Source organism: Cryptomeria japonica, chromosome 5 (assembly GCF_030272615.1).
Source record: "Cryptomeria japonica chromosome 5, Sugi_1.0, whole genome shotgun sequence".
Taxonomy (NCBI): Eukaryota; Viridiplantae; Streptophyta; class Pinopsida; order Cupressales; family Cupressaceae; genus Cryptomeria; species Cryptomeria japonica.
This window is the reverse complement of record NC_081409.1, coordinates 357385568-357400184: the sequence shown is the minus strand read 5'-3', so window position 1 is coordinate 357400184 and position 14617 is coordinate 357385568. Positions and strand designations below refer to the sequence as shown.

Genomic DNA, 14617 nt, shown 5'->3' with positions numbered 1-14617 from the left:
AGGTCCCTCTTAATTTTTATTTTTCTTTGCAAATGATTAGATTTATTTAATTCTTTTTATAATTGATCAATGTTGTCGGCATAAATTGCCCGTTGTTATATTTGTTATCCGACAATGTATTAATTAATTGTATTAAGTGGGTTGTCAGTCTCGGGTAGTTATGTGTCGGTTGGTTGATGGTTGTGTACCTCTCGGCAACCATCGGGTCCTTTAAATATGTTGTGTACTGCCAAGGAAGTGATACGGTATTGTCGAATCTATTGTAATCCTTGGCCGACCATCCCTAGTCTCTTCTCTATAATAATTGCATGTGCAAATAAAGATATATTTTACTATCGGGTCTGGTATGCATTGTCATGTACATTATTATTTTTGTATTAAATTTACCAGTTGTAGCGGTAAACATTTTGGCGTCGTTGCCTTAAAAGAAATCGGGCCAGCCTTGAGTGATTCATGTCTGTAGATCCCATCAAAGGTGAGAAGAGGCCACAGGGTGGTCAAGACCAAGCGATTAGGTGATTTGTCGACCCTCGACCGGAGGGAGCACAGAGACGAGTTGAAGCCTGGAAGTACTCGGAGTGTTGGGACGCTGGAGGTGGACGTGTAGAGGACGCATGCATGTCTGAGAGTGCAAGGAAAGCACCGGAACGTAGCAGTCGGAACAGTTCACTCAGGTCCGACACACCTGTAAGTACTCGAAGTGTTGGGGACGCTGAAGGTGGATGTGTAGAGGACGCTTGCGTGGCCGAGAGTGCAGGGAAAGCACCAGAATGTAGCAGTCGGAACAGTCCACCTAGGTCCGGCACACAAAGCAAATACACACGTACCTTTCGAGTGGAAACAATGGTGAACACCCAGGAGAAGCAAAAACTGCCCAATTTCATGGGACACGGGTTGGAGGACCCGGTATGGCATTGCAAAACATGCATAACCATTTGGGAGGCAAATGGCCAAGATGACAAGGACTACTAGCTGAAGGCATTTCCCGCCACCCTTCGAGGGATCGCCATTGACTGGTACACAAACCTCGACGCCCAACACAAGACGAGATGGAGTGATCTGAAGAGGGCGTTCCAGGAGGAATTCAAACTCTTGAGGGATGATAATGAGATCGTGGCCGAAATCTATAATACTAAGCAAGGGGAAAATGAGAGTATACGCGCTTACAACCGTAGGCTCAAAGAACTGTTGAACAAGATGGAGAACCAACCAGCCGACGGGTTGAAGAAGAGGTGGTTCATGGAGGGATTGATACCCTCACTACGCAAGAAGATGAAAGTAGTGCCTCCATCCTCATACACCGATGCTTACAATCGAGCGATGGACATCGAGAGTGAAAATAAAACCTCCTCCCGAGAGAAGAGGAAGACAGATGATGATGAGAGCACCGAAGGTAGCAGTGACGAAGAATCCAAAACCATACGAGCCCTTCGACGGGATATGTTGAGAATGATGAAAGAATTGAAGGCTGAGAAAGGAACCAGCAAAGAAGGTAATGAACTATGGTGAATTGAGTGCAAAAGGGAGGGGCACACAAAAGGTAATTGTCCTAGAAATATGTTTTGTGAAATTTGCCAAATGTTGGGGCATTCAATCAAGGAGTGCCCGTACAATTTGAAGATGAGAAGTACACAAGTACTCTTCACATAGGGAGAGTCTAGCCCATCGAAATCACAAAATGTATCGCCAAGTGGTTATGGAAATCAATGAGGGCGAAACCAAATACAGTACGACTCCAGAGGACATCCTATCATACAATGTCGACAATGTAGTGAATGGGGACACTTTGCGAGAGACTGCCATAACAAGAAAGACACCGTACAATTATTGTGCAAATGGTGTGGACCAGGTGACCATGAAGACACCAACTACCCGAAGCAGAAGGGTATTAATATGTTGGACGTGGAGGAACAAGAGGACTCAGTTTTGGCAATCACGAGAGCATAGACAAAGAAGGCGATGTATTCAAACTCTGGTACGGAAAAGGAACGAGCCGAAGTAGAACAAGTGTTGGCAAAGGAACGAGTAACTTCCAATGGAACTACAAGTACGTCATTGCGGGAGTCAGAGAAGAACATAGTCCGGCAGGTGCTACAAACAACCGTACCCATCAAGGTGGTAGACCTTCTTCAAACTATGCCGCAACTGAGAATGGAAATTGCCAACACAGTCAGTGACGACACAATCATCCAGAAACAATGTAAGCCACACAAGGAGGAACTGACGGGAAAACCATCACTCGAAGGGAATGAGTCCAGTGATCCAATGTTGCTGATGGTGAGCATTGGGAGGAAGCCGGCGGTCGTCCAGATGGAAATAATGGGGAAGAAGTTGACAAACACCATTGTCGATGGAGGCTCGAGAGTAAACCAACTGCCAGAAGACACTTGGAAATGTTTGGGGAAGCCGATGCTCTGGCCGCCAACCTTCCATTTGGTAGGTGTCGACCAACACGGCATCCAGCCGTTGGGAACATTGATGGCACAAAAAGTAATGATTGGGACACAACAATTTTTCTTGGACTTTGTAGTCATCCCATTACAAAAGAAGGCGTACGACGCACTCCTCGGGAGGGGATGGTTGATTACTGCCAAGGCAAATCATAATTGGAAGCGCAACACACTCAATTAAGAGTGATGGGAGAAAGCACGTCATTGACTTGAGGAACTAGTCAGTGAGTGAAGAGCTGGAATCCTCCGACGTAGAGTCTGAGGGTGGAAACGGCATGGAACCCAACGATGAAGTGGAAGATTGCTCTGAAGATGAGACGAGTTCCTTGAATGGACTATTCCACTGGCAAATGGAGAACTATGAGGTATTTTCACCAACATGTAATTTTCTTGAAGCTACAACTCCTAGTGAAAAGCAATTGTTGGAAGCATGTAAAGTTATGAGCGATACATTTGGTAGTACGGAGATGGAAAGTGGACGGAAAAAGCACACCGGCGAAGGACAAGGGTTGTACAAACAAAGGAGCTTGCACAAAAGGAAATCATACCTGTACGAAGTCAGATCGTATGCAAGCATACTATCAAAGAATATGGAATTGAGAGGAAAAATCAAACAAAAGGAACCGTACAAGCCACAACGGATTCCATCTCAGTCGTATGGCACCGGATGTACACCCTACGCAGTAAGGGATCGCACAACAAGGAGACCATACAACAAACAAAGATACGCGGAGAACCTAACCCATACACTACATGGGGATGAAGAAGAACTGGCCACTCTAAGCACATTACGCAACTAGGAAGCAGGAGGAACTCAACGCAAAGAAGGCAATAAAGGCAGAGGAAGTAGTCCATACAGGGCCGTAACAGCAACAGGGAAGTGGACCATACACATCCGTATGAGCCACATCCGGCCATCCATACGGGGTGTGCAAAACCACATAGAGAAATCCGTACGGGGAATACGGAATTGCAAGGAGGAATCCGTACAGAACTGACTAAAGGAGAAATCCGTACAGAGTGCGCAGAATTGGAGAGAGAAATCCGTACGGTAATCCGTACAAGGCGTGAGGGTGTGCGAAGGAAATTTGCTGAGATTCATACGAAATTAGCTTGGAAGGTAAGTCCGTACAATGGCAAGCACAACGCAGTCCGTGAGGAGGACGAAATTGATCATGCAACAACCACCATCTGTCTGTACAAGAACCGTACAGAACTGCCAGACAAAATTGGAGAAGTGTGACCGTACGGCATCAAGACGAAGGAATTGGTAGAAGGCACCCGTGCGAAACTGTGCAAGGCAACAGAAATCCATACACAATCAGTACCGAATTCGCATGAAGGAAAAAATCCATACATAGTTCGTACACAATCAATTGGAGGAAGGAAATCGTACACAATTCGTACGAACTTAGCTGAAGGGGGCCACGCAGGCAGCGTGTACGGGGACCAATCGGGAGGGAAGCCTAGCGTGGGGGTAATTCCGTATGCACAAGTAGAAGAGGAATTTTCATACGAAGAGGAGAGGTGGTCCGTACGTAGTCCAGACCACATGCCGTGTGGATTTGAGGTAGAAATCAATGTTTTTGGCGTCTTAAAAAATCACGAAAATCATGTGCGCCATGGAGTTCTGTGTGGTTTTGAAGGTTGCAATTTGGTGTTGGCGGCGGGGGTGCTGCCCCTCAACCCTGCCCTGTACTGTGACAGGGAGCGCGCCCTGGGTGGTGCCCTGAGACCCCGTGAGGGGCGCTGCCCCTTGACCCCCATTGGGAGCGTTGCCCCCAAACCCCCATTTGATTTGGCAGGTACACTACAAGTTGGGGTTGTCCAATCGAAGTCACTGTCTGTCGTTAGTCTTCCCGAATATCACTTGATGTTTGCTTGTCGTTTGGAAGACGACTTTTTCTTTTGGGGGGGATGATGTTGTCGACATAAATTGCCTGTTGTTATATTTGTTATCTGACAATGTATTAATTAATTGTATTAAGTGGATTGTCAATCTCGGGTAGTTATGTGTCGGTTGGCTGACGGTTGTGTACCTCTCAGCAACCGTCGGGTCCTTTAAATATGTCGTGTACTGCCAAGGAAGTGGTACGGTATTGTCAAATCTATTGTAATCCTTGGCCGACCATCCCTAGTCTCTTCTCTGTAATAATTGCATGTGCAAATAAAGATATATTTTATTGCCAAGTCTGGTATGCATTGTCATGTACATTATTATTTATGTATTTAATTTACCAGTTGTAGTGATAAACAATCAATTATTAAACTGTGTAAAGATATTTAATTATGTACCATACTACCAAGACATTAATTAATCCTCAATTGTAGCTAAGGGTGTGACTAGAGGAAAAGTGGAAAATTGTCATACCATGCAATGTAATAAACAAGGGTTAGAAGTTCAAAGTTTCCATCTAGATACCAGTACACCCTTCTCTCTTACTATGTAACTTTATAATTTTCTAATTAATTTGAATCAAATAATGCAACTCATTTTTTTCTCATAAACGGAAGTGGTAATCTCCCTTTTTGCAAAATCTGATTTTTCACTTGAATAGAATCTATCATGCCCACTAAAACATTTTGAGTTGCGTGTCATGTTTTCTTTCTCTTTCATACTTTTTGAGGCAAGTGTTTGAATGGTGAAGCTTTGTATCACCTATTGCTAAATCTGGTCAGAATTTTGTGTTTTTGTAAAATTTCAGCTTGTCCATTATGCAATCACACAACCATTTGCATTGGCACTGGGGAGGAGAAGTTTTTGATATGATTTATTTGCCTCTTTTACTAAATTATCCAGGTGACCTACAACTCACTCCACCAAGGGTTTCTCCCTTTCTCTTTTCTCTTTTAATTTCCTGTTCCTTTTTCAGATTAAAATTACATAAAATACAAAGCCCCCACCATATGAGGGAGCTGTCTCTCTCAAATGCAGAGGGATATTACCTTGTTCATATTGACATTTCCATATTCTATAACAAATCTGCCGTTTTCCATTGAACAAGTCACTCATGTTTTGCAAAGGATCAATGTGGCAAATTTAAATGTTAACACATCCAGCTGGGATTTTCCTTGTTAATATTAGAAAAATAAGTTTTCACAGATCTTCCTCAATAGCTTCTAAGTTTTCAAGGGACTGTAGATCGTGCAAAAAGAAGAGAGGCAAACAGCCCCACCAGGTTCTTTCCACCAAGCAGTAATTGGTGAATGCTCAACTTTTCATAAGGAATTACCATCTGCTATAGGTGCAACAGGAAAGGGAGAGGAAACACATACTCAAAAGTTGAGGAATGTGTGTATGGAAGCTAGAGATGGTAGCCCAATTCTTAAGAGAAACTGCAAGATAATATCCACAGATTGGCTACCAGAGATTTGATTTGTCAATTCCTTGGCATGCAATTCTTTGTTATGAATGGGACAAGTTACCGTGAAATCAGATCATGTCAAGAAGATATTTTATCATCAATTTTGACTCCAAAGCTGAAATGTTCTAGCTGAATGTGTACTAACATGAATGTTTATTTATTTCTTGACAACACGTGTACAAACAGAAATAACTAATCTAATATGACTCACTGGAATGCCAAGCAAACAGATCCGAATTCTGGAGTGTCCTTGGTGCCCTAGATTGCAAACAGATTGCCTTGCTGGTTTTGGACGTCCTGGACAGTATCCACACTTGAGGGTTTTCATTCCCAAGGCTGTAAACAAGTCCGAACTTGATGGAGTAGGTCCTTGAATTCCATACTGTTGTAGCAGCCTTCCTCTTCCTGTAGCTGTAGTTGAAGTTTGTTTTGTTTTCATTTGCAAATGATTTTCTTCTTTGCCTTGAGTGCTCCCTTTAGACGCCCAACTGCAGCAAACTCCATTCAATGGAATTCAATTCCATAGTTGGTGGTAGTAAGTTAATAACTGATAACTAACTCCCTCTTAAATGGCATAACTAACGACAACTTCCTTAATTAGCTGAGATAACTGACAATGCTAACTGGGAACCAACTGAACACAAAACTGACAACTTTAACTGAGAACTCATTTTCCTTACTCCAGCTGAAGACTGAAGACTTAGTCCTATATATGACTTAACTGCCAACAGGACCTTTATATTCTAACTACTTGCTGACAGAAACTCCATTCAGTGCTCAGATTACGAAAGGGACATTACAAAGGCTGATCAAGAGAATATTTTCTAGGGGGAATAGTTTTACTGCAATGCAAGATATATTATGAAGTTTAGGCATGTTGGTGTAGCCTACTGTGCAGATGCCTCCTGAGCTCCCATTTATATTAAGATCATATTCTCTGACACATGATTTATCATCAAAGTGTGTCTTTACAATGGTGGGAGACTTCATGAGAGGATATATTTTTTTGTCTCAAGCAACCTTTGGTTGAGGGCCTTTAAACTATGCAAGAATATTCATTGATCTCAAATTAGATCTACTTGTTCTGAAAAGTATGAATCTGAAAGCAGAGGCCTTGAGTGGATCCAACCCATAGACTGTGAACGAATTCCCTCTAGATGCAAACTGTGCCATTAATGCAGTCATATGGCTCATAAATATCCTCTAGGGGTTAAACCTCAAACCATAGTTACACATAAAAATCAAGAGAAAATAGAAGATGGCTTCCAAAAGCCTCGAAGGAAACACATCATAAAAGATAACTGGGTTAGAAACTTAAACTTGTACAAACAAGCAATAATGATCCAGGAAAAGTGACAGATGCAGCAAGAGGCTCAAAAGAATCCTCATACAAACAGGGATGTCATAAAAATGAAAGAGTACAATGATCTCATAAACGAGTTAGATTTTGGAAGGAGATTTCTTTGAAGCTACAGTGAAGACATGAATAGATATAAAACTCAGGTAGAAAGTTACAAAGACGTTACGATATTGTGTTGAGAAATTGAACAACAGAGTGTTGGGGAATGCTAGAAATGACTGCCAAGATGATGAAATACAATTTAGAATCTTAGATCACCTTCAAGTTGATTTGGAAAATGATAAGAACAACCTAATATAGATGGTGCTATAAATAAGTCCTGGTGTGTTGCAAAACAAACAATAGATATCCAGAAAGTTGATTTTGATTTAAAAGGAACTAAGTTCCAAATCAATCAAAAAAATGGGAGGAAATACCCAAAAAGTATAAAAGGCAGTGGGATAACAAGCACGGAAAAATACATAAGGAAACCATGGCTGACTTCTCAATCTCAACTCAAAGCTTCCTTAAGAATATACAAAATACCCTATTTCTGCAACTTTGAAGATCAATGAAAAATGGCTGCAAATGAATAAGTTTTGGAAGACTTCAAGCAAAGAAATAAAGCAAAATTTGCAAAGCTTGTAAGCAATGAGAAATGATTGGAGAAAGCAATTGAAATTTTATGGAATAATACAAAAAGTATTGCATATTGAAGAATGTAAGATCCCTGCTGGTTCTAACTCTCCTGAAATACCATTCCTGTTGTGTTTTTGGATTTTCAAGGTTTTTGAACGATTTTAAAGCAAAAATAACACGTGCCAGGCAAGAATTGCACATAGAACCAAATAGAAATGAAATTGAGAGCAACTCAAACTATATTATGAATAAGATAACTGCTACAATAAATTCTACTGCTAATTGCATACCCACAGGTCCTTAGCTTATTTTAAATGAAGAATTCTAGTGTTTGCCACCCAAAACTAGGAAACTGACCAAAATTGGTGTACAAGACCGGAAAGTGATTTCTCTGAGCCAGAAAGTTGATGGAATAGCCTAAATAGGCTAGGCGTTGGGAACTGTGCACTCAAAATACAAATTAGGGAGGCGTTTCAGCCTCCAGCCAAAAATGTCCTTCCTAGAACCCCCACATGGCAAGCTGAAAGTGTACGGCCAGCAAAGGAGAAGTGTACGACTGCCTTTGTTGAATTCAAAATGTTGCAAATGGGACGTCTAAACCTGAATGCCCCTCTTCTTATTCAAAATCTGCAAATAACTGAATAAATTAACCTCTAATGAAGCACAATAAGACTCCTGAATGAAGCCTTCACAATTGCAATAATTCAATTGATCTTCCGCAACCTCACAATCACAGATCCACGAAGAATTTCCGTTCTCCAATGGCCAAACCTCTGAAACCCTTGTCAAGGAATTCCACAGAACAAAATAGAAGCAATGTCAAATAATCAATAATGAGTTTGAATTGCCTTCAATTCCCTTATAACCCCAAAAGCACAAATTCCAAGAAAGTACGCCCAAATGCATTTTTAAATACATTAAATGTATTTAAATCACTTTTCAATAGTTTAAATTCACCTTGGACACACTTTTACATTTAAATGATTTAAATTCACTTTTAATATTTTAAGCAAAGTTCCGTGACTCGCGGCGAGTCAGCAGGTCGAGTGACCCCTGTCGGGTCACGGTGACCCTGACCCAGGCTCGAACGAGTCAGGGGCCGTGACTCCCCTGACTCGCTGAGTCAACGAGTCACTCCATGACTCGCCGAGTCCGAGGGTCGTGACCCGGCCGGTGTCACTTAAAAAAGTGCAGTCAAAAAAACAAAAAAAAATAACATTTTTTAATGATTTTTTTTGCCATTTCCCTTTCTTATAACCCTAAAAGGGATTGGCATTCACTTTTTTGAGTGGAAGAGAGGAAAAAAGAGAGGAAGAGAGAAAAATAGGAAGCCATAGTTTTGCAACCAGCTGAGAGGAAAAGGTGAAAAGCAAATGTTTGGGCCTTCAACCCCAAACCTTCAAAAAATTGCCATCCGCATATTGAGCCAGCCATGCAGCGCTTCTGGATGTGAGCGCAACTAGAGCATGTTTGAGCACATCCACTCGAAGAGGCGAAATAGATTGTCTGTGGAGAGGTTGAATGATCTAGTCTTTGTTCATTACAACCTCCGTCTCAGGACCAGATAGATTTTGGACGCTGACTCCTCTTCGATCACTCTAGAGGAAGTCGACCCCGAGTCCGATTGGCTCACTGAGTCCACCGATCCAGTCTTCACTGATGAGGACCTTGAGTGGGTTGACCAGGCTGACAGAGAGGCTGAGGCTATGGCTATGGCAGAGGAGGATAGAGCACGATCAGGCACAACACCTATGGCTACTCAGACTAGCACATCACAAGCAGAGACTATGGCTACTCAGTCATCCATGACCTACCTTAGACGCCTTTCTAGGAGGCAAATAGACGAGCCTGAGCCATAGACTTTTTTTTGTTTACACTTTACAATTACATATATGTTTGGGAACATTTGAAGTCATGGATTTTATATACATTGGACAACATTTATAGCTCTATATATCTATGTTTTCTAATTCCTTCAGCTACAATTTACATTTCTACGCATGTGATGGATGTATGTTTATGTATGTGATCAAATTAACTTCTATTTGATGATGTTATAGTGTCTTTAAGCTTAATTCAATAATGAGTGTATGAAACAAGTTTTAAATCATTAAAAATCTCTAAATTTCAAGGGTTTTCTTATTTTGCCGAGTCACGAGTTGAGTCAGCCTTACCGTGTCAAAGCCGAGTCTGAGTCTGGGAACTTTGATTTTTTATAAAGTCACTTTATAATATTTAAGTGGCTTATAATTTTAATAAAGTCACTTTATGACTTTATAATATCCAGATAAGTTAATTAAATAACTTAACCACTAAAATATTAATATCTCCCTCAATATTCAGTCTTTTGACATGTTGTCAGAAGCTGGAATCAACACTGAATAACCCCCATGTGTCCAGGTGCCCTAACTAAAATATCACAACTGCCAAATTCCCTCAACTAAGCCCATACTCTGAATGCAAAGGCCCTAGAACTGAAACCAAGACTGAACTGAAGAAGTGGAACTGTCATTGAGACTCTCTATCCCGAATGTTAGCCTACGAGAGTCCAAATAATAGGCTAATCCCTCGAACTCTGATGCTCACGAAAACGGGGACATTACAAAGAACAAAAAAAGACATGCATTGAAAAATTAAGGAATAATTGATGCACAAAGAAAAGTGTGCATGCAAAGAAAAAAGATAGAAAGGATCAAAGGCAATCATGTGAATGTCATGCAATCCTAAAAGTAAAACCAACCCCTTGTATGCATGCTTTTATTTTAGATTGCTTTTAAATTTTTACTGGTTTAAATTTTTTTAATTTTATGTTGTTAGCATGTAAAGTAATAGTTTTACATCTCTTGAAGTAATTGTGGAACTTGGTGCCTTTTTTGATAGTATGATCTTAAGTTTGAACCTTTATCCAAAAAGAATCTGGTTAAGCGTTCACTATTTTCAATAGTTATCAACAAGATATATTGCGATATTGTCCCAATATTTTTTACTATAGAAAATAACAGGCATATTTTTTAATTACCATTCCTCTGTTCATATAGTTCAAGAAATGGCATAATTTCTCATCAAACTAAAGGAACTGGAAGTGTTAACAGATCTCTATAAAGTTGACATCCAACATTGGAATATTAGTTTATAGCTGGTAAAAAAGTCTATTGGATCGATTGAAAATATCCTACAATTTAGTCTAGCAATTCAAATCTCACAGACAAAGACTTTCACCATAGCTTTCCCATTGCAAGAAAAATATTGAGGGTAAAATAAATATTTCATAAGAAAACTTAGTAAAATATAAACCGCTAGTAAAAGTTGGCCAGGAAATGCCCAAAACTTTGCGCTTAAGAATCTTGCAATTATCTCAACAATTCAATCACTCAGCTTTCAATTTTACTTTTTGCCTGCAATAGACATATATTCATCTTATTAAAAGAATAACCATTGACTATTCACAATCTCTTCAAATAGGCTTTATAGTTTAATGTTTTTGGCAAATAAAGTATCATAGCTTGCGGCACTCCAAAGATAAAAGAGTTCAACCCTCTCATTTTTGTACTAGTCTAAAAATATCAAGAGTTTATTTTAGGATTCAAATTCTTTTGCTTCTTGTTTCTGGACATATGAGCTTTGGTTGCAAGTATTTAACAAAAGAAACCATTATCAAAATTTGCTTTTAAAAAAACCAATGAAGTCCATATTCAAAATGTTTCCACCACAATTATGACATGGGGGACAATTTGCACCATTAATCTCACCACATTTATAGAATATGAAATAACAGCTTGCAGCTCCTCCTTTCACAACAATATTTTATTTTTATATATTACAAAATATTTGAAAATACTTACGATTTACCATCACCAAACTTCCATGAGTCTGGTTCATACCACTTATGATTCCTGGAAAGAAAAGTCTTGAATGAAAACCAATACAAGGACAAAGCAAATTTTAAACCATAATTGTCTAGGTAAAGTACTGATATTTGATTAGGAAAGCAACTCTTAGATTAGAGAAAATATATCCTGTTTTCATGTCTTCTTGAAATTTACAATGCAAACTTCATGTTACAGAAAAATAACTTACGAATTAGTGAAAACCTCTCCTGATTTCATGCATCCAATATAGGCACGTGGTTTATCCCAATGAGTGGCAAGCATTGCCCCTAGCTTATCTGCAAAATGAACAAAACATACAAAAATCATAGTACCATTTCCATATGGCAGCTTAAGTAAAAAGGACCAAATGACAGGAACTGGCAATATACAATTATTACCAACATTTAAAAGTGAGTTGTCTGTGCCTAATTAAAATTCAGTGACAGAGAAATGAGATTTATCTGATGTAGACTCACTGTATTTGAAATTGCAACACAATATATAACATGTCATGACTAATAAGAATCTTCAGGAAATTAATAAGTCTATTCTCAACACAAGTTTGAATAAGTCCCAATACCAGAATGACATAAAGATAAACATGCAGACTCCAAGAACACAACCAGATAAACATATCGTGTTAAAATGGTCACCATCATCTCTAATAGGGAACTGAAGATGTATTTATGTTAATATCTGTGTAAATTCAATAATAATGAATATTGCATCTGAATGTGGATACACTGAGTGCATTGAAGCAAGAAGGGTTAGAATTGTTCAAGTTATCAAGATTGTCTTTTGACCTCTGTAATATTTATTCAAGTTGTCTTTATTTTTACCAGTATTAAATAAAATAGCACTGAAAAAAGTAGAAAACCAATACCCATGTTGCAAACAACATCCAAGTAAACTGGGAAGTACATCAAACATGAATTCAATGTCTCAAGAATCCAGCCATTGTAGGCATTGAAAAATGTTCTTTCTAAGTTATCTCTGAGGCTCCCCATTGACCTCCTTCATTGCTAGACCAGGCTAGTGAAAAATAAATTGAATGAATGATTCAATAATCGGATGATTACATTGAACGATATACACACGTATATATAGAGGTTACAAGACGATGTTCTATATTTAGAACATAACGTTAAAGTAAAAGATTAAAGAGCTAAACGCTAAATTAAGCGTGAAAGCTAAATTAAGCTTAAAAGCTAATTAACTAAAACGAAAAAGCTAAATGCTAAATAAAGCTTAAAAGCTAATTACATAATAAAAAGATAACTTAACAAGCTAAATAAGTCGACAACTTAAAATAGAAGATGACCATTATAGAAGATATTAATATTATTTTAACAGCTAGCACCTATACTCTTACAGATGAGCTCCTTAAAAAGGATCAACTGATACATCAAGAAAGAAACTATTTATATACTCGGTACAATAGTCTTGAAAATTCATTACCATGAGATGTATTAATTTAAAAATAATAGGCAGGGTTAATAAATTCTTCTGTTGTTAAACTTGGGTATCTCTTTGCACATACAAAAACAATACTTAATCATAAAGGCCTAAACTCCAGCATTCAAATAAATTTTTATTATTATGGCCTTCGCACCTTTTGGACTCCAGGAAATTCCACATCCTTCCTCATAACCTCTGGCATATTTGCAGCTTTTTAACCTTACTGGCCGAGGACACAATTTCATGAAGAACATTCAATACACACTTTGTGCTCTAGCAGATCTGTCAATACTTTTTGCTCCATATCAATGCAATACACTATTTCCTTGCTCAGCATACCTGCTTGCCATGATCAACAATCCATTTGAAATGTAGAAGCCACCTTGGCATGTAACAAATAAGAGAATCAAACTTTTGCTAGATTTTCCATTACATTCACATTTGTAGCTCGTTTACATTTTGGACTGCATAGATTGGATCTCAGACTACTTGTGTAATATTTTAACTCTAAGTTTACTGCGCACTTTGAGTAGACTCATATCCCATTTCACGATATAACTATGCAACAACAGTTTCTCATCCCCATGTTTCTAAGCAGGTGAGGAGGCTGCATCAAACAACTTTGCTTGTTTATGGTCCAGTTTGACATTAGATACACGAACAAGCAAACAAAAAGGTTTGTTCTCACCGCTTTTCTTTTTTTACTGCAAATCTTATTAGGCAGCCTTCCTTTTAGCCAGAAGGAACTTCCTACTAGGAATCAATTTTCCATTAGTACCTTCTAACCTGCCAATAATACCCTTCAATGGGTTGACCACATCATAGGCATGAGTAGCTACAAATAAGTGAGCCTGAATCCCAAAAGGTTAGATGACAGTCATGTCACATCAGTTGCTTCAGAAGTCAATAAGAACCCAAATCCTCATAGTGCTTGGTTTGGATGCTAACTACACTCGAACAGTTTCTCATTTCGCAAAGTTGATAAAGGAAGAAGACATTAAATAATTGTAAAAATGAATATATATAGTTTTTCCTACTTTTTCATTTCAATTTTTTTTTTTTGTATGCCACATTCCTTCAAAGAACAATGATCCACTACCACCTTCAGCCTCTCAGTAATATATTCTTGGTGTGCCATATATTGGCAAGATATTTTTCTCTTGTACTAAATTTTATGAGAAAGAATTGTGAAATGATTCAATTCCACCATGTTCCTAATGTCAATGAAAATATATTTTTCAGATATTCAAGGAATGCAAACATACATGTATCTTAAATAGTGGGGCTGCCATTTGGATCATATATGTGCTAACCATGTTTTGACAGTATACCTATCACGATTATGTTTTGCTCTAACAATCCTGTGTTGGTCATTGAATATAATCTGATTCAACAAGAAGTTGACAGCATTCTGTCCCAGATAAACAGTTTCTGTTATATTGATGTCACAATTTATGAGAGGTGAAGTACAGATATATTTCAAAACAGAATAAAAAA

The 14617-nt window shown here is 38.7% G+C and overlaps 1 protein-coding gene across 4 annotated transcripts in view; it reads right to left on the bottom strand.

Moving 5' to 3' along the window:
* The window catches only part of LOC131034392 (hydroxyproline O-galactosyltransferase HPGT1), a 61401-nt gene that overhangs the window by 12137 nt on the left and 34647 nt on the right, over nt 1–14617 (bottom strand). For all 4 annotated transcript variants that reach the window (XM_057965861.1, XM_057965868.2, XM_057965879.2 and 1 more), the window contains exons 9-10: nt 11871–11958; nt 11636–11686 (exon numbers count right to left, since the gene is read on the bottom strand). In XM_057965861.1, the coding sequence (XP_057821844.1) occupies nt 11636–11686; nt 11871–11958 (139 nt within the window). The remainder of the gene's footprint in view (nt 1–11635; nt 11687–11870; nt 11959–14617) is intronic.